This window comes from Scyliorhinus canicula, chromosome 15, assembly GCF_902713615.1.
Source record: "Scyliorhinus canicula chromosome 15, sScyCan1.1, whole genome shotgun sequence".
In the NCBI taxonomy this organism is placed as follows: domain Eukaryota; kingdom Metazoa; phylum Chordata; class Chondrichthyes; order Carcharhiniformes; family Scyliorhinidae; genus Scyliorhinus; species Scyliorhinus canicula.
Window position 1 is genome coordinate 46536517 of NC_052160.1, and position 22928 is coordinate 46559444.

The window sequence follows — 22928 nt, forward strand, 5'->3', positions numbered from 1 at the left end:
GAAGCGATTTTTGGGAAGGCTGGACTTCCTGAAGGTGGATGGGGAGCTGGTAGAGGGCATGGAGGCCACATTTGGGCTTGGAGAAGTAATAGAGGGGCTAGAGGCGATGCAATCTGGTAAGGCCCCGGGACTGGACTGGTATCCGGTGGATTTTTGTAAGAAGTTCTTGGAGGTGCTGGGACCATTGTTGGTAAGGGCCTTTAACAAAGCAAAGGAGTTGGGAGTGCTCCCCCCAATGTTGTCGCAGGCGTCGATCTCTCTAATTTTGAAGCGGGACAAGGACTCGGAAAACTGCGGGTCATATCGACCAATCTCCTTATTGAATGTGGTGCCAAACTGCTGGCAATGATCCTGGCCACACGGATCGAGGATTGTGTCCCAGGGGTAATAGGGGAAGTTCCGACGGGGTTTGTTAAGTGGCAACACCAGGCGACTAATATTAGGAGGCTCTTGAACGTTATAATGATGCCTACAGAGGGGTGCAAGGTTAAGGTGGTGGCCATGGACACAGAGAAGGCCTTTGGTGGTGGAGTGGGGTACTTATGGGAGGCCCTGGGACGGTTCGGGTTTGGGAAGGAATTTGTGGACTGGGTCCAGTTGCTTCATCAGGCACCGGTGGCAAATGTGCACACGAATTGGGTGAAGGTGGAGTATTTTAGGCTGTACTGGGGGACGAGGCAGGGATGTCCACTTTCCCCACTGCTGTTTGCCCTGGCCATAGAGCCTTTGGCAATGGCGCTGCGAGCTTTGAAGGTCTTGCAGGGGTAGTGCGAGTGGGGGTGGAGCATAGGGTCTCGCTCTATGTGGACGATTTCCTCTAATATATATCAGACCCATTGGAGGGGATTGGAGGGATTATGGGGATACTAGAGGAATTCCGCTGGTTCTAGGGGTATAAATTGAATGTGGGCAAAATGGGGCTTTTACGATCCAGGCAAGGGCAGGAGAGGAGATTGGGGGAAGATGCCATTCAAGGTGGTGGGAGGGAGCTTTTAGGTACTTGGGTATCCAGGTGGCACAGGAATGGGGTCAGCCCCACAAATTGAATCTGGGTAGCCTCGTAGAGCAGATGAAGGAGGACTTCCGGAGGTGGGACGTGCTCCTGCTGCCTCTGGCGGGGAGGATACAGACTGTGAAAATGACAGTCCTCCCGAGGTTGCTGTTTATTTTTCAATGTCTCAATTTTTATCCCCAAGGCATTTTTTAGGAAGATGAATGTGGTAATTTTGGGCGATAACTATCGGTTCACTCCCAGGGGGCTGGACGTGGGGTTTCGGAGGTGGCAGCGAGCAGGGATCGAGAGATTTGGGGACCTCTTTCTTGATGACGGTTTTCCGAGTTTGGAGGAGCTGAAGGAGGAGTTTGAGTTGCCAGGTGGGAACGGGTTCCGGTACCTGCAAGTGAGGGATTTTGTATGGAGGCAGGTCTCGAGCTTTCCACGCCTCCCGTAAAGGGGGTTACAGGATAAGGTGATGTTGAGAATCGGAGTTTGGAAGGGGAAGGCCTCGGAGATCTATAAGGTGCTGATGGTGTGGGAGGGAGCCCCAATAGGGGACGTGAAGAGAAAATGGGAAAAAGAGTTGGGGGGGGGGGGGGGTTTGACGGTGTTAGAGTCTGGGTTATGGGATGAGGCCCTGTGGAGAGTCAACGCGTGCTCAGCCTGATCCAATTCCAGGTGGTTCACAGGGCTCATATGACTGTGACCTGGATGAGCGGGTTCTTCGAGGTGGTGGAGGACAGGTGTGGGCGATGTGGGGGAACTACTGGGAATCATATTCACAAGTTCTGGGCGTGTCCGAGGTTGAGGGGCTTTTGGCAGGGATTTGCGGACGCCATGTCAGTTGGGGTTTTTTTTTGCGGGGAATGATGGTTATTTCGTTGAGTGTTCTGTTGGATGTTATCGTTGAAAAGTGTTAAAATTATAAATGCCTCAATAAAATATTTCCTCCCTTGTCAGGTTTGCTATCAAATGCAAATATGCAGGAATAGGTGAAGTATCATGAATGCCAATCCTTTGCGTGCGCATGCTCTCTCCCTCTCGTGCACACCTGTTAGGGCAGGAACCCACCTAAAGTTTAACTTTTTCTTTTGCATTGCATTGCACTATTACTTTTGAATTGCAAGCTAATTGCTGCCTAATCTAAGCTAATGCCTTGAGGGAAGCTGCAGGTGTAGGTAAATGCTACATTTAGTTTTTTGATGAAATCTGACAGTCAGGAAGGGGTTCTGCTACTTAACTCAAATATGGTTTACTGCCATCAATACAACTTAACATTTATGTGGGATGCAATGTATAAAACTCATGTGAAAAATAGAGTTTAGTGAAGACTATTGAATAATAAAGAAAGCCTTCAATTCAAAACTATCCGACTCTGATTCGCAATTGAGCAAATTCCCAAGTCCTCTTTGGCCATCACTCACTAACGAGTATGATTGTCCACCTAAGAAACTCCATCTTACTGGTCATGAATTCTGTAGGTCCCTGCGTGGCTGATGAGCCCAAACCTAGAGCCGTCTCTTGTTTTAAAAAAAAAACATTTTTTGGGGTATTTCAAATAACAGTTATAGAATTAACAAGAACAGAAGAGAAAATAAACTGGGTTTCACACATAAAGTATTGTACAATGACATAGGTTTGAATAGGGTTTTACCGCCGACTTCCAGGGGCTGGTTTAGCTCACCAGGCTAAATCGCTGGCTTTTAAAGCAGACCAAGCAGGCCGGCAGCACGGTTCGATTCCCGTACCAGCCTCCCCGGACAGGCGCCGGAATGTGGCGACTAGGGGCTTTTCACAGTAACTTCATTGAAGCCTGACAATAAGCGATTTTCATTTCATTTTCATTTCCTCGCATAAGTCTCTGCCTGGCGTCCACCTCTTTTCCTGTCCAGAGCTCTGGGTGCTCTGATACCCTGAAGACTGCCACAGACGGCTCATCTGGACCCCCAACACCTTGGACATAGCCTCGAAGAAGGCTGTCCAGAATTCAGAGTTTGGGGCATGACCAGAACATATGGGTGTGGTTGGCTGGACCTCCTGGCACCTTTCGCATTTGTCCTCCACCTCCAAGAAGAGCCCGCTCATGCGTGTCTTGATCAGTTGTGTTCTGTGCACCACCTTGAGCTGCATCAGGTGTCGCCTGGCGCAGGAGGAGGTGGAGTTAACTCGCTGTGCAGTGTCTTGATCCAGGTCCTTCCCCTATCTCCGTGCCCAATTCCTCACCCCACTTTTGTCTGGTCTCGTCCAGTGCAGTCCCAACTTTATTCATAAACCTCCTGAATATGTCACTGCACTTGTCATCCCCCAACCAGTCCAGCCCCACCATAGTGTTCAGGAGTGTGTGCGTGGGTCTCTGGAGGAACTCTTTTGTCTCCTTGCGAAGAAAGTTACGTAGCTGCAGATATCTCCGCTTGTTCCCTTTCGGGAGTATGAGCTTCTCTGTGAGTTCCCTTTGATCCCCCAATCTGCCGTCCACGTACATGTCCTCTTCTGTCAGTGATCTTCCGTCCCCTCCCCATGTCCCAAAGGAAGTGTCCATCCTTGCTGATGCGAACCTGTGGTTGTTGCAGATGGGTGCTGCCCAAAATGGCATCTAAAGTGGTTCCACCTCCTAAGGGTTGGCCATTACCACTGGGTTCCTGGAGTGTGTGTGTGGGGGAGCTGGGAGTGGTGTGGTGGCCGGCGCTCCGAGAGGTCAATATGCAGGAGGCCTCCTCCATTCGTACACAATCCGCCTCTAGCTCCCTTCTCTGCGTTGACCTCGCACTGGTGGAACAGTAGATTTGGTAGGGCCAGGCGCCTCACATGCTGCCCTCGTAAAATGGAATTCCATATTCCAGGTACTTTTCTTCCCCAAAGACAAAAGCCATGATTAGTTTGTCAAGCTTGGTGAAGAAGGATTTGGGGATGAAGATAGGGAGCGATCTAAATATGAAGAGGAACCTAGGCAGCACGTTCATTTTGATCGTCTGTGCCCTTCCGGCCAGCGAAAGAGGGAGTCAGACCCATCCTTGCAGGTCCCTCTTCATCTCTACCAGGCTGGAGAGGTTCCATTTGTGGACCCTCCTCCAGGTGTGGCTCACTTGGATCTCCAGGTACCTGAACTTGGTCTGGGTTACTTTAAACAATAATCTTAGAATAATCTTTATTATTATTGTCACAAGTAGGCTTACATTAACATGGCAATGAAGTTACTGTGAAAATTCCCTAGTCGCCACACTCTGGCGCCTGTTCGGATATACAGGGGGAGAATTCAGGATGTCCAATTCACCGAACAAGCATGTCTTTAGGGACTCGTGGGAGGAAATCGGAGCACCCGGAGTAAACCCACGCAGACATGGGGAGAACATGCAAACTCCACACGCACAGTGACCCAAGTGGGAATCGCACCCGGGACCCTGGCACGGTGAAGCAACAGTGCTAACCACTGTGCTACCGTGCACGGTAGTTCCTCCAGCTCCGCTCCCCTCTCGGGGTTTACTTGCACGATTTCATTCTTACCCAGGTTGAGTTTGTAACCCGAGAAGGTGCTGAGCTCCCTGATGAGTCTGGTTATCTTTTCCATGCTGAATAGGGGGTTTGACGCAAAGAGGAGCAGGTCATCCAAACTCTTTATGTTAGAGCCGCATCTTTGACCACACCTTTGATCAGTCCTTGGACTCTAGGTTGCTGGCGTTCCTTTCTCTGGCTCCTTTTCTGAGCCACCGCCTCCCGTTGGGTGTCCTCGAAGAATTGTGGCCCTTCAATCAGGAAGTTTCTTCAAGCAGGTCTTTTCGAAACAAGGGCCCCCCAGATGTTGACGTCTATGTTGAATTTCTTGAGGTATGCCTTCAGAGTGTCTTTGGAGCACTACCTCTGTCCTCTTGTTCAGGAGCCTTTCTTGAACTGGTTGAAGCAGTCAGGATTCTGACATCCTACGCACACAGCAGGCCTAACAGAGTTAATTTCGGATGATCATGGCCTTGATGCTGATGCTCTTGGTCCTTGCAAAGTTACTGATGTTAGTATGCCTGTCTTCCCAGCTGATGCAGAGAATCTGTCTCAGACAGCATTAATGGTACTTCCCCAGGGTCTTGAGGTGGTGTCTGTACCCAGGTTTCTGAGCTGTAGAGAAAGAGTTGGGAGGATGACCGCCTTGTACATGAGGATCTGGGTGTCAGCACGAATGTCCTTAGAAGTCGAAAGGTGACGCTTGTGGAATGATACACTATTGGATCTCCATATTGGAGTCCGCCTTAGATGAGAGGTAGCTCCCCAGGTAGGGAAAATGTTCGACGTTTGATAAGGTATCTCTGTTGATCTTTTTTTTTTTTTTTTTTGAAGTTTTTTATTTAACACAAATTTGTAACAGTTACAAAGCGAAAAATGGCCCTGTGCAAAGAGCCTTAACATAGTGAAAACGAACAGTGGGAAAGAATAAACATGTTAATAAATGTTGAAACCAAGAATCCTTCCATACGGCACTTTCCCTGCCAGCTCTGTTTACCCATGCCACACGTGTTCCACTACACTAAGCTAACGTGGCCCTAACCCCCTTCTCCCCCCCCCCCCCCCCCCCCCCCCCCCCCCCCCCCCCCCCCCCCCCCCCCCCCGGCCTGGTCTCCCCTACTCCCCCAGGCCTGGCCTGCCGGGTCAGCCCTGCGCTTGGCCCTAGCCCGCCCCGCCCCCCCTCCGATCTCCCTGGTGCCCCCTGACCTACGCTAGTCACACTGACCCCTGCCCTTGGCGCCTACCTGTCTCCCGTCCCAGCGCTCAGGCCCTCCCCCCACCCACCAGGGACCCATTAACCTAATTGTATCCCACCGAGCCCTTTCAAGTCCCGTGACTAGCCCCTAGCCCATCCCCCCATCAGAGGCCCCGATCTCGCACCAGAAGTCCAGCTTCTTTTTCTTAGTAAAAGTCCTAGTCAGAGCAACTTTAAGTTAACAGGCCGCCGCCACTGTACAGCACTGAAAGAACTCAGTGCCCATTAGTTCAAGTCCAGCTTCTTGTCTTTAATAAAGGTCCAAACCTGTTCTGGTGTCTCAAAGTAGTAGTGGAGTTCCTCAAACGTAACCCAAAGCTTTGCAGGATATAGCATTCCAAACCTCACCTCCTTTTTGTAGAGGGCTGCCTTTACCTTGATGAATCCTGCACGCCTCTTGGCCAGCTCCGGTCCCAAGTCCTGGTAAATGCGCACCTCGCAGTTCTCCCATCTGCTGCTCCCCTCCGCCTTGGCCCATCGCAGCACACGTTCCCTGTCAGCAAGCCGGTGAAAGCGGACCACCAAGGCCCTCGGTCGGTCGCCCATCCTGGGCTTCCTTGCGGGGGCTCTATGTGCCCCATCCAACTCCAGGGGTCGAGGGAAGGCCTCCGGTCCCATCAGCGCCTCAAGCATACCCGTCACGTATGCGCCCACATCCGACCCCTCGCAGCCCTCGGGGAGGCCAACGATTCTTAAATTCTGCCTCCTGGCTCTGTTCCCCAGCTCTTCAAGCTGCTCCTGCATCCTTCTCTGACGGGCGTTCAGCTCCTCCACCTCGTGCTCCAGCTCCGTTACCGTGCCCTCCTGACTGGAGAGCTTCGCCTCGACCTCCCTGAGCGCCTTCCCTTGGGCCGCCTGTGTCTCGACCATTCGGTCCATCACCGCTCTCATCGGGTCCAGCGTGTCCCTCCTCAGCTCGGCGAAGCAGTTCTTGAAAAACTCCATCTGCTCCTCCCTTGGCCAGTGAGCCTCCGCTCCTCGGTCCCCGCCGTCCGCCATGCTTGGCCGCCCGGCCTGGGTTCCCCGCTGCTCCCGCTTCGATCCTTGCCGCTCCACTCGACCGCTTCTGGTCCAGCCGCCCATACCCCGGGAAGAAAGCCTCTTCCCTGTCGTCTCCTCCACCGATTCAGGCTGCCAGGTACCTAAAAAGTCCGTAAACAAAGGTCCGTTTGCCCATCTCGGGCGGGAGCGATCCGACCTGCGACCTGCCTCCTCGAGGGCGCCACCGGAAGTCCTCTCTGTTGATCTTGATGGAGGGAGAGATAGGATCCCGTCTTAGGGCAGGTTCATAAAGGGCTTGGGTCTACTTGTGGTTGAGGCTGAGACTGATTTCTTTGGATTGGATTGGATTTGTTTATTGTCACGTGTACCGAGGTACAGTGAAAAGTATTTTTCGGCAAGCAGCTCAACAGATCATTCAGTACATGGGAAGAAAAGGGAATTGAACAGAATTCAAGAAAATACATGAGAATACATAATAGGACAACACAATATATACAATGTACTACATAAGCATTGGCATCGGATGAAGCAGACATGGGTGTAGTGTTAATGAGGTCAGTCCATAAGAGGGTCATTTAGGAGTCTGGTGACAGTGGTATGCTTCCGTGAAGGTGTCAAGCATGGCTTGAAGATTCTCTGGAGAGAGTGGAGATGACGCTGTCATCCGCATACTGAAATTTCACGAGCATTGTTGGTGTTTTCTTCTTGGATTTCAACTAGTTGAGGTTGAAAGATTTGGGGCGGCCCAGTGGTTAGCATTGCTGACTCACAAGAAGCACTCAACTGAATAAATGTTAACAACTAGAATGGTTCCAATTTTCTGAATAAATTGAAAGATTGAAAAATCAGGCCAAGTGATTGTTCATTGTTGGGGACATTTTCTGATACTGGACTATGATATAAATTGTAGTTCGCTCTGTAACTACATTTTTGCTCCTATATTACTTTTGAATAGTTCTGCTGAGAAAAAAGGTACTCATTGGCTTAGATGTGTGTAGAAGAGGCAATTTGTAGGAATAGACTGTATACACGCTTGTTAATATCAGAAAGGACACAAAATGGCCGTTAGCTAAGATAGTAATACTAAAGACATAAAATGGCTGAACTAGCCACATTCCTGAACAATAAGCTACAAACTGTAAACTACCTCATGAGAACCAGGTGTGGGTATTTATAGGGAGTATTTCAACAGCCGCTGATAACAGCTTCAAAGAACAAGGAGTACAATGTATCCTTAATAGCTCAAGGTTCCCAGCTGCAGACAGGACATATCCTTATGTTAGTCTTGAGTGACTTTTGCATGAAGTTAGGAGCTGGTGAGACAACATCCACTTTAACCATATATGTTTTTAATTGGGATGCTAAGAAAATTGATTGACTGCATGTAATGAATTGTGACGTGAATGTAGTTGATTGATTGTATGTAAATGAGAATGCAACAAATTCCGCCCCTTGAATCTGTATATTAACCCAATGCGAACCTCAGCTCAAGTGAGAAAGAGCATTGCGAGGCTGCGGAGAGTCAAAATCTTTCTCCCAGATTTGATATAATAAACTGCTTCTTTAATCATTCAAAAAGGGCTACGTGTGAATATTTTCACCTAACATTCATTGAATCGAAAAATGTTGTAAATATTTTATTTGGGAAGTATTTAGATTATAAATGTTTCCTCTGTTCAGAGGATTTCCCTACAAACAAAGCCATTTTCTCCTGATCCCGAGTATCGTTTCTAGTGTCACTTACAAAATTTAAGATTTACTGAAATTGAGGTGCGACAGAAGGAATTAATGTTCTTGTTACCTCTGAAGTGACTGACTTTTCCATGATCTGTTTCCACTATCTATTTGTGCAAAAGGATTCAAGCATGTATCATTAGTTAGAGTAAAAAGAATACTTAACTAATACTTGAAATTCTTAGTAGTGCTATTGTGCTTGAGGATTTCTTGAAGGAAATTGTGATGTTGAAATGGAACATTTTTTATGTTCTTGAATGTGAGCTCAACCTGCCAGTAATTGTTTCCCTGAACTTGTAATCTGTTGCATTGAAATAGCACACCAGCTTTTTAGCAAGTATTTTAGCAAGTTTTATTTTTGGTGCCAAATTGAAATACTTTATCCAAAAAGAGGATAATTTGGCTATGTTGTACTGTGGCTAACTGTGCAGGTAACATGCACTGGTCATGATGGTGATATAACACTTGCTCAAGAATGGGTGACTGGTTTCCCCACAAAATGAACATTCCTTTAAGGCTGCCGCACAAAGTTGCCAATGCCGCCATATCACAGTAATTTATACTTGTCATTTAGTAGTTTAATTTTTTAAACACATTAACAATGATGTGCAAATCTTTTGTTACCCATAGTTGAGAGCTGAAAAAGCTATTCATGTAATTTTTTTTAAAAGTGTTTAAACGACGAATGCATGAAAATATACAAAATTTTAAAACATTATTTGCTTCAACCTTTTTCTGCTTATTTTTCAGGAGCCCTGAAGATCTTTCACGAGAGATTGTTATGTTACAACAACGTGAACTTGTCCTCAAGCAACAGAACTCTTCTGTCACTACCAGGTGAGTAGAGTTCTGGGACAAGTAGTGAATGTTAGTTCTTAAGTTTTTAGGTAAACCAAATTTTAGGGAGGTGAAATGAGTTGCAGTCTTGTTTACCATCTGGAGTACGATTCATAAGCAAGATGAATGTTTTTGTACAACTCACGAGGTTCTATATTGCATGTGCTTTGTTTCTGGGTTTTCTTACATGGGATACAGAATTTATTGTGTGTGACTGAACCAATTCTTTTCCCTTTTTAAATTAGTTTCAATCAGAGCATGGTGCGACCAACCCTAATTGTCAACCATTATTAGTTGATTTACCAAACCTGCATGGAAGACCAGCTGTACCACCCACTCAATCCACAAAACAAAACCTTCCACGAAACATTATAAACTTTAAATAAGCCCACCTCTCAAAAACTCAGGATTGACTGAATGAAACTATCAGGATGCCTTGGGCTGAATTCTGTTAAATTTTGACAGAATGAAAGATTTTAATTTACTTCAGAAAAATTGATGAGGAAAATTAGTAGGAATGTTTTGCCGAAGCTAGTAAAATTCCAAAACAATGGCACAGATTGGTCTGCAGACAGATATTAAGTTAAAGATTTTGAAATTGGAATTCTAGTGATCTTCCAACGTTGTTTTCTTTTAGAAGTCCATTCTTTTAAATGTAAAGTTGAAGCAGTTATTATCTTAATCATGCTTTGTAAATGTTTCATTATAGTACTTGCAAAAAATCTTAGCAGTGTTCAGTAACATAAATGTGTCTCAATTTATATTTATTTTCAGAAGCATGACTTATTTGAACACCTTTGATCCTATTTTGTGGTATTTGGAATATGAGCTGCCCATCAGCTTCTTGGTTTTGGGCCTTGACAAAACACAGGTTCTGACTCAACCGTTTCATACTGAATTTGCCTTAATAGGAGTGAATGCCTTGAGAAATTAAGTGAGAGTTGGCAAATTTTGATCCAAATATTCAGATTTTTCATCACTTCCCCAGTATCACTGAGGCTGTGGGGCAACAGGGTACTTAAGTTGGGTTTTTAAAAAACAGAATAAACTCTTCTGATTACAGTTGTCATTGCTAAAGTGTGCTCAGACTTTCAAGCAAAGCATAAATCTTTATTTTTTGTTTTTGAGTGGATGTCTAGTTTTTACTCGATTGCAATAATTCACCTGTATATTTTTCCTCTTGAGTGTCATTTAGCGATACCTTGGTGCTGTTTTACTGACTGGTGTATCTTCAAAAGTTCCCCACAAGAGTTGTTTTAAAAAAAAAGATATGAAGCAGAAAATGGGAATACTTATCATTGGGAAATGCTGCAGGGACTAGTAAAACCTAATGATCTTTGTTCCAGCATTAAATGCTCGTTATCACTTCCTACTGAGTCCTAGGTGCTTTGAATTTTTTTTAGGGTGGGTGAGTGTTGAGGAAAAATACATATAGTTTAGTAAAACCATTGCCTCATTTTGCTGCACATCAGCTCTATATTTATGATTGAATCCAGTAACTACAGAAGAGGTTACAATGTACTATTTTACTTTTCTACTTTTGTTTATTGGATGAGCAGAATCTGTGAGGAGATGATTCTCTAAACACACATTCTGCCTCTGCCATGTTCGCTGCTGCAGCTGCTCGAAAGACAAATTCCCTCCCTGCTGCTCCCCTGGAGACAGAATCTATGATTTAGAGGCGCAGAAAAGGTGGAAGGGAACCTGTGATTGGAGATTGAGGAGCGGTTACTCTGGCTGGTCCTGAAGCTGCCATGCAGGAGACTTTTGGTTGTGCTGTCACCAAAGCCGAATAAGGAGGGAAAGAAAGTCAGGCAGGATGTGGCCCAAAACCCAGAGCTGAGTTGGTTGGGGGTCTGTACCCAACTGGGTTGAGGTCAGGTTCTGTACGGGGCCGGAATTGGAATTCTGTATCGGGTTGAGGTAGGGTTCTATTCTGGGACAGCTGTTGCTCTGGATGTGCAATGCTTTTTTCGTTCAAGAGGGGGAACTCGATCTGAAATTGCTATTGCAACAACTGGTAACCGACTCTTCGTCTAAGGGGATCGCATGCCCCATCTTTTGAACATGGGACCGTGATCAGCTGGGTAATTTAAATTTTAAGGGAGGGATGATATAATGTTGTGGAAAACGGATATCCCTTATTCCCACAGTGTTGTGTCAAACTGACCGTTGAATGAATTGATTCTTGGCTGCAGCATAGTTCCATTGAGTCAGTTATGATCCATCAGTTCAGCTGAGATGATCAATTGGATCTGGGAACTTCCTGACATATGAGGCTAGTGGATAGATTTCTCGTCCTTCACGATTTTAACTGTTAACCTTTTAAGTAAATAAATTTGAGATTGTCATGAAACGGGAGAGCAATGACAAACGAGAAACTAAACGATCAACCATTCAGAAATTAATTTAGTCTATAACCAGCTGATATAAACTGCTGCTTGTGCCTGTCTGACTTCTGATTCATTGCATAAAATTATTGGAAATTTGAGATGAAACTGATTTTATTATTGTAAATTGGAAATTGTAATTAAAATCCAAAATTGAAGGGCAGCACGGTGGCCAAGTGGTTAGCATAACCGCCTCACGGCGCTGAGGTCCCAGGTTCGATCCCGGCTCTGGGTCACTGTCTTGTGTGGAGTTTGCACATTCTCCCCGTGTCTGCGTGGGTTTCGCCCCCACAACCCAAAAATGTGCAGAGTAGGTGGATTGGCCACGCTAAAATTGCCCCTTAATTGGAAAAAATAATTGGGTAATCTAAATTTATAAAAAAATAAAAAAAATAAAAAAATCCAAAATTGAGAGATGATACTAAGGAAGAGTGGTGTCCTGAACTCCTCGTGTTAACTGGTTTGAAAGGCTGGGACTGAATCACCGAGTCTTCCTGGTGATGAATCGAGACTTTTCAGGTGGTAACCTAAGCCCATTGGTCTATTAATTTCATCAATTTGATTGGTTTAGAAGTATTTGTATTTCACTACAGATCAGAAACATGGTACAATTTTCCAGCTCGTTATGTTGCAGCCACTTTGAGCTATGATGTATGCATGATTCCTAGTCACAAAAAAAACTTCAGACCTTTTTTGCCATTGGTCATTGTCATCCTTGTGTTTGCCTGCCATTCTCACCCAACTTTGAATATACGAATAATTATTGATAAGGAAGACCATAAGAAATAGGAACATGAATAGATCATTCGGCCCATTGAGCCTGCTCCGCCATTCATTAGGATCATGGCTGTTCTGACATTCCTCATGTCCGTTTTCCTGACCTTTCTCCGAAACCTTTGATTCCCTTGCTGATCAAGAATCTATCTATCTCCGCTTTAAGTATACACAAGGATTCTACCCCACAGTTCTCTGTGGCAAGGAGTTTCAAAGACTCTCAACCCTCTGAGAAAATAAATTACTCCTCATCTCATTCTCAGGGGTGCCAATTTAAGACTATATCCTCTGATCCTAGACTCTCCCATGAGGGGAAACATCCTCTCAGCATTTATTCTGTCAAGCCCCTTAAGAATCCTATATGTACCAATTAGCTCACCTCTCATTCTTCTAAATTCCAATGAATAGAGTCCCAGCCTGTTTAACCTTTACTCATAAGACGACTCTGTGGTAAAATGGCCAACGGCCTGAATCTTAAGCCCGAAGCAGAATTGGACACCTATAATTAAAGTCACAGTCAGAACCACAGGCGGACCAAACACTATATACTGGACAGAGACATACAGTTGGAATAAATCAGGGCTTGTCCCCTACACAGTGGATCGGAAGGTGATCGGCCCCATTCAAATGGATCGATTGATGTGTATTGCCTGGATAAAGCCAGATTTTTGCCACCTAGATTTCCTGCCGTTGTATGGTATACTGTTAGGTGAGGACAATGCGCCTGAGGATGGACCCCTGTGGGGGAGGAGGGGGGAGGCGGTCCTGGTGTCGTGTAGATTGTGACCCCAGCCCAGCGACCTCATTGGCTGAGGGCCAGAGAAACCTCTGGAAGGGTGTGAAGAAGAGGGTGAGAAGAAGATACCCAGAGACCCTCCCCAGAGTCACTGGAAAAAACTTGGCAGCAGACCAGAGATTGGATGGAAAAGGTGTGTGTGACCCACCTTCGCAGACTAGGGTCCTGAGATGTCTGAGGCTCAGAGGATTGGACCCTTTGCTAAATCAAGTTCATTGGCACAGGTGGAATTAGAATCTTGAACGAATTGTTTTTGTGATAATTTGGGAGAATAATGGTTTTATTTTTTTCATAAGATATTTTTAATGAAAAATATTGACATCAAACAGCCCAGAAAACTAGTATCAAACAGCACAATATTGTACAAATGGAAAGAAAAAGGCACTCAACTGAACTTATAAATTCCACCAAAAATAGACCAAAACAACCCACCGCAATAACAACAAATATTCCCCACCCCCAATAACAGCTGATGGTGATTAACTCTTTAAAGTAGGAAATGAATGGCTGCCACCTCAGGTAGAACCCCTCCATTGACCCCCTAATGGAGTGGATATCTCCATACCAACAGAACTCGCCTCCAGGCTATCAACGAGACAAAGGCAAGAACAGCTGCTTTCACCTCGGTCTGCAGCTCCGGCGAGTCCGACACCCCAAAAATGGCCACCAAAGGACAAGGTCCCAGATCAGTGTTCAGAATCGCTGACCGGTTCTAAGGAAGGAGACCTGAAAACTTACATGACCAGAACAGGTGGGTGTGGTTAGCGAGCCCACGAAAGCGCCACTCACACTTGTCCTCCACTCCCATGAAAACCCACTCATTCTAGAATTCATTAGGTGAGCCCTATGTGCCACCTTAAGCTGAATCAGGCTGAGCCGCACATAGGAGGAAGTGGAGTTCGCTCTTCGCAGGGCCTCGCCTCACACATCGACTAACTGTTTTATTGTGGTTGTGAATAAATTTGCGTTGAATCGTGAACCTGTGTAGCCGTTTGCTCATCTCGCAAATAAGGGCACCTGGGTAAAACGGTTTAATAATAAACGGGTCGAAGTGTCTGATAATTTACACACAACACCTCCACACCGGAGATCGCCCTCATGAACTTTCTCTGAACCACCTCCAATGAAATAATATCTTAAATAAGGGGACCAAACTACTCACAGCACTGTAATTGTGGTCTCACCAGTACGTGTACAGTTAAAGCAAGACTTCCCTACTCTTATGTTCCAATCTCTTTGAAATAAAGGCCAGCATTCTATTCGCCTTCCTGATTATCTGCTGCACCTGTGTGCTAGCTTTCTGGGCACCACGGTAGCACAAGTGATTAGCACTGTGGTTTCACAGCGCCAGGGTCCCAGGTTCAATTCCCTGCTGGGTCACTGTCTGTGTGGAGTCTGCACGTTCTCCTCATGTCTGCGTTGGTTTCCTCTGTGTGCTTTGGTTTCCTCCCACAGTCCAAAGACGTGCAGGTTAGGTGGATTGGCTATGATAAATTACCCTTAGTGACCAAAAATGGTTAGGAAGGGTTACGGGGATAGGGTGGAAGTGAGAGTTTAAACGGGTTGGTGCAGACTCGATGGGCCGAATGGCCTCTTTCTGCACTGTATGTTCTATGTTCTGTGATTCATGAACAAGTACCCCCAAGTCCCGTTGCCACTTTCTGCAGTTTTTCTCCATTTAAATTATGGACTTTCTTTTGTTCTCCCTTCCAAAATGAACAACTTCACATTTTCCCACATTATACTTTATTTGCCAACTTTTTTCCCACTTACTTAAACTATCATCCCTCTTGCAACTTGCCGTTCCACCTATATTTGTGTCATCTGCAAATTTGGCTACAGTATATTCGCTTCCTTCCTAATAGTCATTAATATATAGTAAACAGTTTCGGTCCCAGCACTGATCTCTGTGGAACCCTACTGATTACAGGTCGCCAACCTGAAAAATAATCCCGTACCCACTTATTATTTCCTGCCCATTAGCCAATTCTCTATCCATGCTCATACTACCTCCAACACAATGGGTTCTGATCTTACGGATTAACTTTTTTTAAGGAAGTCCAATTCATTGGGTCTGTTCAAGATTTACTTCATCAAAAGAATTTTAAATTAACTACTAGTAATGAAAAGGTAAAAAAGTAACTTCAAAAATACATTGATAGCATTCATCACTGCATTCTCAAGTACTTTCTTTCCACTTCACACACATTTCAAAACAATCTATTTTTATAATTGATTTTAACCTTGGATTTCAAGAAAAATATATTTTGTTTACCCTCCATGTCAATTTTGAGGGTATCGAGACAATTTTCTCTCTGATTTCTTCCTTTTCTACTGTAAAAGATAATGAAACACTCAAGCACTTTGAATAAAAGAGCAAGTTTGAAATGGTTATTGAACAGCACATGGTAAATATGTTTCTCACTTCACAGCTGTGAGGATTTTGGCGGATTGCAATGAAAGGAAAATAGCACTGCAAATCTTAATATAGGTCAGTACTGTCTTCAAGGCATCTTATTAAAGCCAGTGTACAGCTCCAATTCGAGCAAATATCAGGGCACCTCAGCTGTTGTATTGAGGTTCACAGCTGTAGATTATGAATGTAAATGTCAAAGTGTGAAATAAATTAGTGACTGATTAAAATATGTCTAAACACTGCGTTGTTGATAATTAAGTATCTACCCAAAATATTGGACCACCAACCAATGTAAATGTGCATTTTGTGTCAGCATCTAATGTACAAACCAGCATGTAGTATGGATATCTGATGGCATGTACGTCAGCTTTTAAATCCTATCTAACATGAAATACTCTAAGAACATTGTTTTTGACTTAATGATAAACCCAATGGACTGGATTCTCCATTGGCGGGATCCTCTGCTTCGCCGGTAGCGCACCCACATCCGCTAATTTCCCGACGACTTGGGGTGCCCACAATGGTGGACCCCATTGGCCGGCTGCCGGGTCAGAGGATCTCGCTGCCAGTGCAGGTGCACCGGACCAGAAAACTGGTGCGGCGAGATAGAGAATCCTGTTTAATGTGTCTCTAAACTTGACTCCGGTTGCCATTTTGGGATGAATTTGGAAGTGTGCAACTTTGGTGCTGTCTTGTATTCTGAGTGGAGCTTCTTGCTTTTTTTTATTTTGTCTCATGATGAGACTTATTCCCTCTTTCAGTTGAATGCTGATGACATATATTCTTGCCTCTCCTCCATTAAGAAATTGGAAACCTAAATACATGCCGTTGTCATCTCAAGGATGTACTTCAACGTGGCTTGCCAAGCTACTTATTTGCACAGTGTGCAACCTTCAGGAAATTCCTACCCTGCATTCTTTGGGTTGTGGGGGTGAGACCAACGTAGACATGGAGAAGGTACAAACTCCGCACGGACAGTGGCCCGGAGCTGGGATCGAAATTGGGTACTCAACATCGTGAGGCAGCAGTGCTAACCACTGCGCCACCGTACCGTCCTCTTCACCTTTCTTAAAACAAGACTTGGGAACAAAGATGGGGAGATTATAGAACAAGAACCTGGGCAACACCATCATTTTAACCGTCTACACATACCCTGCCAGTGACAGCGGCAACATCCCACCTCTTAAAATCCGTCTTCAATCCCTCCACCAGTAGTGCCAAATTCAATTATGTAGCTTCGCCCAGCTCCGTGTCACCTGAATTCCTCGATATCAAAAACTCACCCCCACCAACCGGAACAGCAGCTCCTCTCCTGCCCTCTAGCGTTAATCGGGAACACCTCGCTTTTCCCCATGTCAATTTATACTCCGAGAAACTGCCAAATTCCCTCAGGATCTCCATGATCCTATTGAAGCTGCCCAACGGGTCCAAAATGTATAACAAAAGATCGTTCGCATACAATGAGACTCTGTGCTCGGCCCCATCCTGCTCAACCCCTCTCCATCCCCTCAATGCCCTAAGTGCCATAGCCACCGTCTCTGTTGCCAGAGCAAAAAGCAACAGGGAGAGCGGGCACCCTGGCCTCGTCCCCCCCGGTTCAGCCCCAAGTACCCAAAGCTTGTTCCATTTGTTCGGACACTAACTATCGGTGCCCTGTATGGCAGCCGAACCCAATTCACGAAACCCTGGCTAAACGCGAGCTGACCCAACGCCTCCAACAGTTAAGCCCACTCCACCTGATCAAATGCCTTCTCTGCATCCATTACCACCACTAATTCTACCTTCTACCCCTCCGAGAGCACCATGATGATATTGAGCAATCTGTGCACATTTGCCGACAGCTGCTGCCCCTTCACAAACACCGTCTGATCCTCCCCTATCATTCTGGATCACAGTCCTCTATCCATGATGCAAACATCTTCGGCAACAACTTCACATCCACGTTTAGCAGCAAAATCGGGCAGTATGACCCACACTGCTCCGAGTCCTAATCTTTTTTCAAAATCAGTGAAATGGACGCCTACTACAATGTAGGAGGGAGCTCCCCTCCCTTGCCTTGCCTCATTATACATCCCCACGCGCAGAGGCCAAGCTCCGCACCAAAAGTCTTATAAACTCTGCTGGGAAACCGTTCCAACTGGCCACGGGCTGCATCGATCCTACGCCTCCATCACGTCCTTCAGCCCAATCAGGACCACCAACTCCTGCATCTTCTCCTCCCACACCCGTGGGAACTCCAAGTTGTCCAAGAACTGGCTCATACTCTCCTCCCCAGGCAGAGGCTCCGACTCATACAATCTTCTGTAGAAGGCCTCAAACACCCCATTCTCCCCTTCTGGGTCCGACACCACTGTGCCCCTCTCATCCCTCAGCCTACCGTCTTTGGATCCTTGATTTTGTTTGTCTCATTTTGAGTCTTTGTTTTCTTAATCTTGTACATTACGAAGATGGAAGATTTGCTGTTCATTCTGTGCATAATCAACAGATCTTTAGTTCTGTAAAATGGCTAGTTTTCTCCTTCAAACTGTACTGCGACAATACTTCCATTTTGACAAGATTACTGTTGATTTTGCTATGGTGCTTTGAAATAAAAACATCCTGGGATCGCAAATGTAACCTGGTAAATAAACCTTGTAAAGAGAGATAGAGAGAAATGATGTAGCAAGAGAGAATAATTATAAGAAAAACTCTGAATGGATTAGTTGTGAGGACAGGATCATACTATACCATTATTACTCCTGTTGTGCAAACTTTGGAGGAGCAATTACATACATATTTAGATCATAGAATTTACACTGCAGAAGGAGGCCATTCGGCTCATTGAGTCTGCACCGGCTGTTGGAAAGAGCACCTCACGCTTCCACCCTATCCCCGTAACACAGTAACCCCACTTCACATTTTTTGGACACGAACGGGAATTTAGCATGGCCAATCTACCTAACCTGCACATCTTTGGACTGTGGGAGGAAACCGGAGCACCCGGAGGAAACCCCGCACATACGGGGAGAACGCGCAGACTCCGCACTGATAATGACCCAAGCTGGGGATCGAACCTGGGACCCTGGAGCTGTGAAGCAACTGTGCTAACCACTGTGCTACCTTGCTACCCTGTTGATTATTTCTATTCATTAGAACCAAGTATGAGTGGAAAGGTTGAAATATCATTAAAAATGACATCACTCAACCAGTGAATGTTTACAAATATAGAGCCTGTAGGATATGACATTTAAAAGATGCATTTTTAATTTTGTATCATGTAAGCAGTTGACAGAAAGCATAACTCTAGATGTCTTTTTTTGTCATACTGTGTGTATGCACAAGTGTAGTATTACATTTGCAGTTACAAATGGTTGTTTTCTAGTTCCTGTCGCAGGGATAAATTAGTTAGGAATTATAGTAAAAATAAAACTTATTATACATTTAGTAACATTGGTTATCCTTGGTGCACAGTTCCTTGTATTTGTAATGAGAATTTAAAATGCATTGAGATTGGACAATTTTTTTGATGAAAAATTAAGAAAAATAGTCTTTAAAATTGCTTTGTTAGCTGGTGATTTTTCTTCATTTATTGTGCTCAAAATGTCAGCAAGCTGCTTATGGCATTTCAGGAAGATTGAGTTAAGTTGTGTTTCAGCCATCGAAAATAAAAATTGCACCTTAAAAGAAGTAGTATTGCAATATGTGACATTTTTTGAATTGATAATTTTGTTTGTATAACTTACTTTATAGGATTTAGAACAATTTTAACCTTCAGCTTGATTTGTGTAGGAAATGCTGTCTGATTTACTGTGTAGTTATATTACACACATGATGATGTAAATTCCATTTTTCTGAGGTTGACTCGGATGCCATTGCAGCTGAGAAGGTGAGATTAAAATGTGGGCTAGGGTGATGGGGGAATGTGTAGGAGGAAGAGAAGGGAAAGCATCTATTTGATTGTGCCATCAGTACTACCAAGCAGCCTGTGCATCTATATGACGAATAGGGGATTTTCACAGTAACTCCATTGCATTGTAAATGTAAGTCTACTTGTAACATTAATAAAGATTATAATGCTCATTCAAAATTTACGTCTATGTTTTCTGAATATTTGAGACAGAATAGACTTGAAGGACCCATGGATACCTGTTATCTTCTTGCATCGCTGATTATATATATCTTGCACCACAGATTACAATCAGTTACAATCAGTCAACAACAACCCCCCCCCCCCCCCCCCCCCCCGGCACCCCCTAACTGGTGGGTAAAAAGGAGGCTAGCCTTCTCGCCATATTCGTGTACCATCCCATTTACCCGCCACAGCTGACTCACCACCCGGCCCATGGACAAGAGGTCAAAATGCATTTGCAGCTTCTTCTTGCGTACCCAAAGTTCTGGTGTGGGATCACTCGCATATTCCCCATCCACAATCAAAGTTTCATCCACCAGCTCCTGGCATTCATATTTTGCCTCCCTATCCACATGAGCCTTGTACTAGGTGATCCACACGTTCCCCCTGGCCGGAATTGAACTCAGGACCCTAGAGCTGTGAGGCAGCAGTTCTAATCACAGTGCCACCGTGCCTCCTCAATATGTCTGAACTTTCAAAACATATGATACAAAGATATGTAGAGGGACAGGTCATGCTGAGGAAGGGGGGAGGCTGCAGAAAGACTTGGGACAGGCTAGGAGAGTGGGACAGATTAGGAGAGTGAGCAACGAAGTGGCAGATGGAATACAATGTGGAAAAGTGTGAGGTTGTGTACTTTGGAAGGAGAGATGGAGGCATAGACTATTTTCTAAATGGGGAAATGCTTAGAAAATCAGAAGCACAAAGGGACTTGGGAGTTGTTGTTCAAGATTCTCTTAAGGTTAACATGCAGGTTCAGTTAGCAGTTAGTAAGGCAAATGCAATGATATCATTCATTTCGAGAGGTCTAGAATGCAAGAGCAGGGATGTACTCTTGAGGCTGTTTAAGGCTCTGGTCAGGCCCCATCTGGAATATTGTGAGCAGCTTTGGACCCCGTATCCAAGGAAGGATATGTTGGCCTTGGAGAGAGTCCAGAGGAGATTCACAGGAATTATCACGGGAATGAAAGGCTTGTCATTGAAGTGCGGCTGAGGACTCTGGATCTCTATACGATGGACTTTAGAAGAACAAGGAGGGGATCTCATTGAAACTTACAGAATACTGAGGCATAGAGTGGGTGGACATGGAGAAGATGTTTCCACTGATAGGAGAGACAAGAACCCGAAGGCACAGCCTCAGAAGATGGGACAATCCTTTAAAACTGGTGAGGAGGAATTTCTTCAGTCAGAGGGTGGTGAATCTGTGGAACTCTTTGCTGCAGAAGGCTCTGGAGGCCAAGTCACTGAGTGTCTTCAAGAGATAGATAGGTTCTTGATTAATAAGGGGATCAGGGGTTACAGGGAGAAGGCAGGAGAATGGGGTAAGTGATCACAGGAAGAGATCATCCATGATCTGATTGAATGGCAGAGGAGGCTGGAAAGGCTGAATTGCTTGTTTCTGCTCCTAATCCCTATGTTCCTAAACTTCCATACTACTGACATTAAATTGGCAGGCTTATATTTGCCAGGTCTTTCCTTCCTTTTTGAACAAGGTTGTGGCATTTGCAGTCCTCCAGTTTTCTGGCACCATGTCCATATTCAAAGGAGATTGAAAAACTGTGCCCAGTGCCCATGCACCTTCTACTCTGACTTCCATCAACAACCAACAATGCATCCCATTCAGATAAGGTGATTCGCCCACTGTAAAAATTGACCTTTTTGTTATTTCCTCATTATCAATTCTTATGTCATCCCAACACCCTTCTACTTTATCTAAGTTTTGGCGTAGTCCTCTTCCTTGGTAAACGTAGATGTAGAGAATTTATTTTGTACCTTCCCCGTATCTTCCACCTTCATTAACAGATTTATATTTTCATTCCTAATTAGTTCCATTGTTCCTCTTAAATTTTATTGTTAGTATGCCGATAGAAGATATTTTGGATTCATTTAAAAAAAAATTAAAGTGCCCAATTCTTTTTTTTCTAATGAAGGGGCAATTTAGCGTGGCCAATCCATCTACCCTGCATATCGGTTGGGTTTTCGGGGTGAGACCCACGCAGACATGGGGAGAATGTGCAAACCCCACACAGACAGTGACATGGGGCTGGGTCTAACCCATTTGGATTCATTTTGATGTTGGTGCCATCTCAGTGAAAAATGCGCTTTAAAACATTTGTGCATTGTGATGACTGGTTTTATTCCTAATAATAATCTTTATCAGTGTCATAAGTAGGCTTACATTAACACTGGAATGAAGTTACTGTGAAAATCATCCAGTTGCCACGCTATGGCGATGATTAGCCAAGAACACGTGGGTACATGGAGGAGAATTCAGAATGTCCAAATCACCGACCAGCATGTCTTTCAGGACCTTTGGGAGGAAACCCATGCAGACATGGGGAGACCGTGCAGACTCAGCACAGATGGTGACACAAGCCGTGAATCGAACCGGGTTCCTTGGGCTGTGAAGCAACAGTGCCAACCACTGTGCTACAGTGCTGCCATGCTAACAAAAAAATACTTTGGGTGCTGGAAATCTGAAATAAAAACATAAAATGCTGTAAAGACTCAGCAGGTGAGACAGCATCTGTGGAGAGGGAATCAGGTAATTATTCAGGTCGACAACATTTTGTCAGAAGAATTTTTTTTTCCTGTGTACAATGCTTCGTTCTGAGAAGCACTTCTATTCTAAATAGAAATATCTGAAGTGTTCTAAACAAAAGATAAAAGGAGTTTTCTGTTTGATGGAGGACTGCTTAAATTCATTTTTGTAGCCGTTGATTTGCGGAGAAGGTGGTTTTGAATATGCAAGTGTGTTCTTGTCTCATCCTTGCACTGTTCGAACCATGGCAATTTTTCCAGGTTCTTGCCTTTGGTATCGCGCCTGGGAAAAAAGGGCCATAATTTCCACCGAGTTGGCGAAGATATATCACTTAGCCTCTAAAGAGCATGAGGTCTAGAGGAAGGCTGCTTCATTTCAGAAAATCTATAGACTTGGGTGGAAAGTCAGATTGCTGATTCAGCTCGATTTAAGGAACTAATCCTGGATTGCCTGTCAGTTGCAGGGTACAGTTGCAAGCACAACCTGTGGTGAACAAGAATACCATAGTTGTTTAGGTAGATGTCTCTGCTGGTTACGCATTTGCTCAATCCACTTGCAACAGTTTACATGGACTGACCGTGCAAAAAT

General features: G+C 44.9%; 1 protein-coding gene across 3 annotated transcripts in view; it reads left to right on the plus strand.

Annotated features, from left to right (window-relative positions):
- mad1l1 (mitotic arrest deficient 1 like 1) overlaps positions 1–22928 on the plus strand; it is a 1113232-nt gene that overhangs the window by 85444 nt on the left and 1004860 nt on the right. For all 3 annotated transcript variants that reach the window (XM_038819492.1, XM_038819491.1, XM_038819493.1), the window contains exon 10: positions 9228–9314. In XM_038819492.1, the coding sequence (XP_038675420.1) occupies positions 9228–9314 (87 nt within the window). The remainder of the gene's footprint in view (positions 1–9227; positions 9315–22928) is intronic.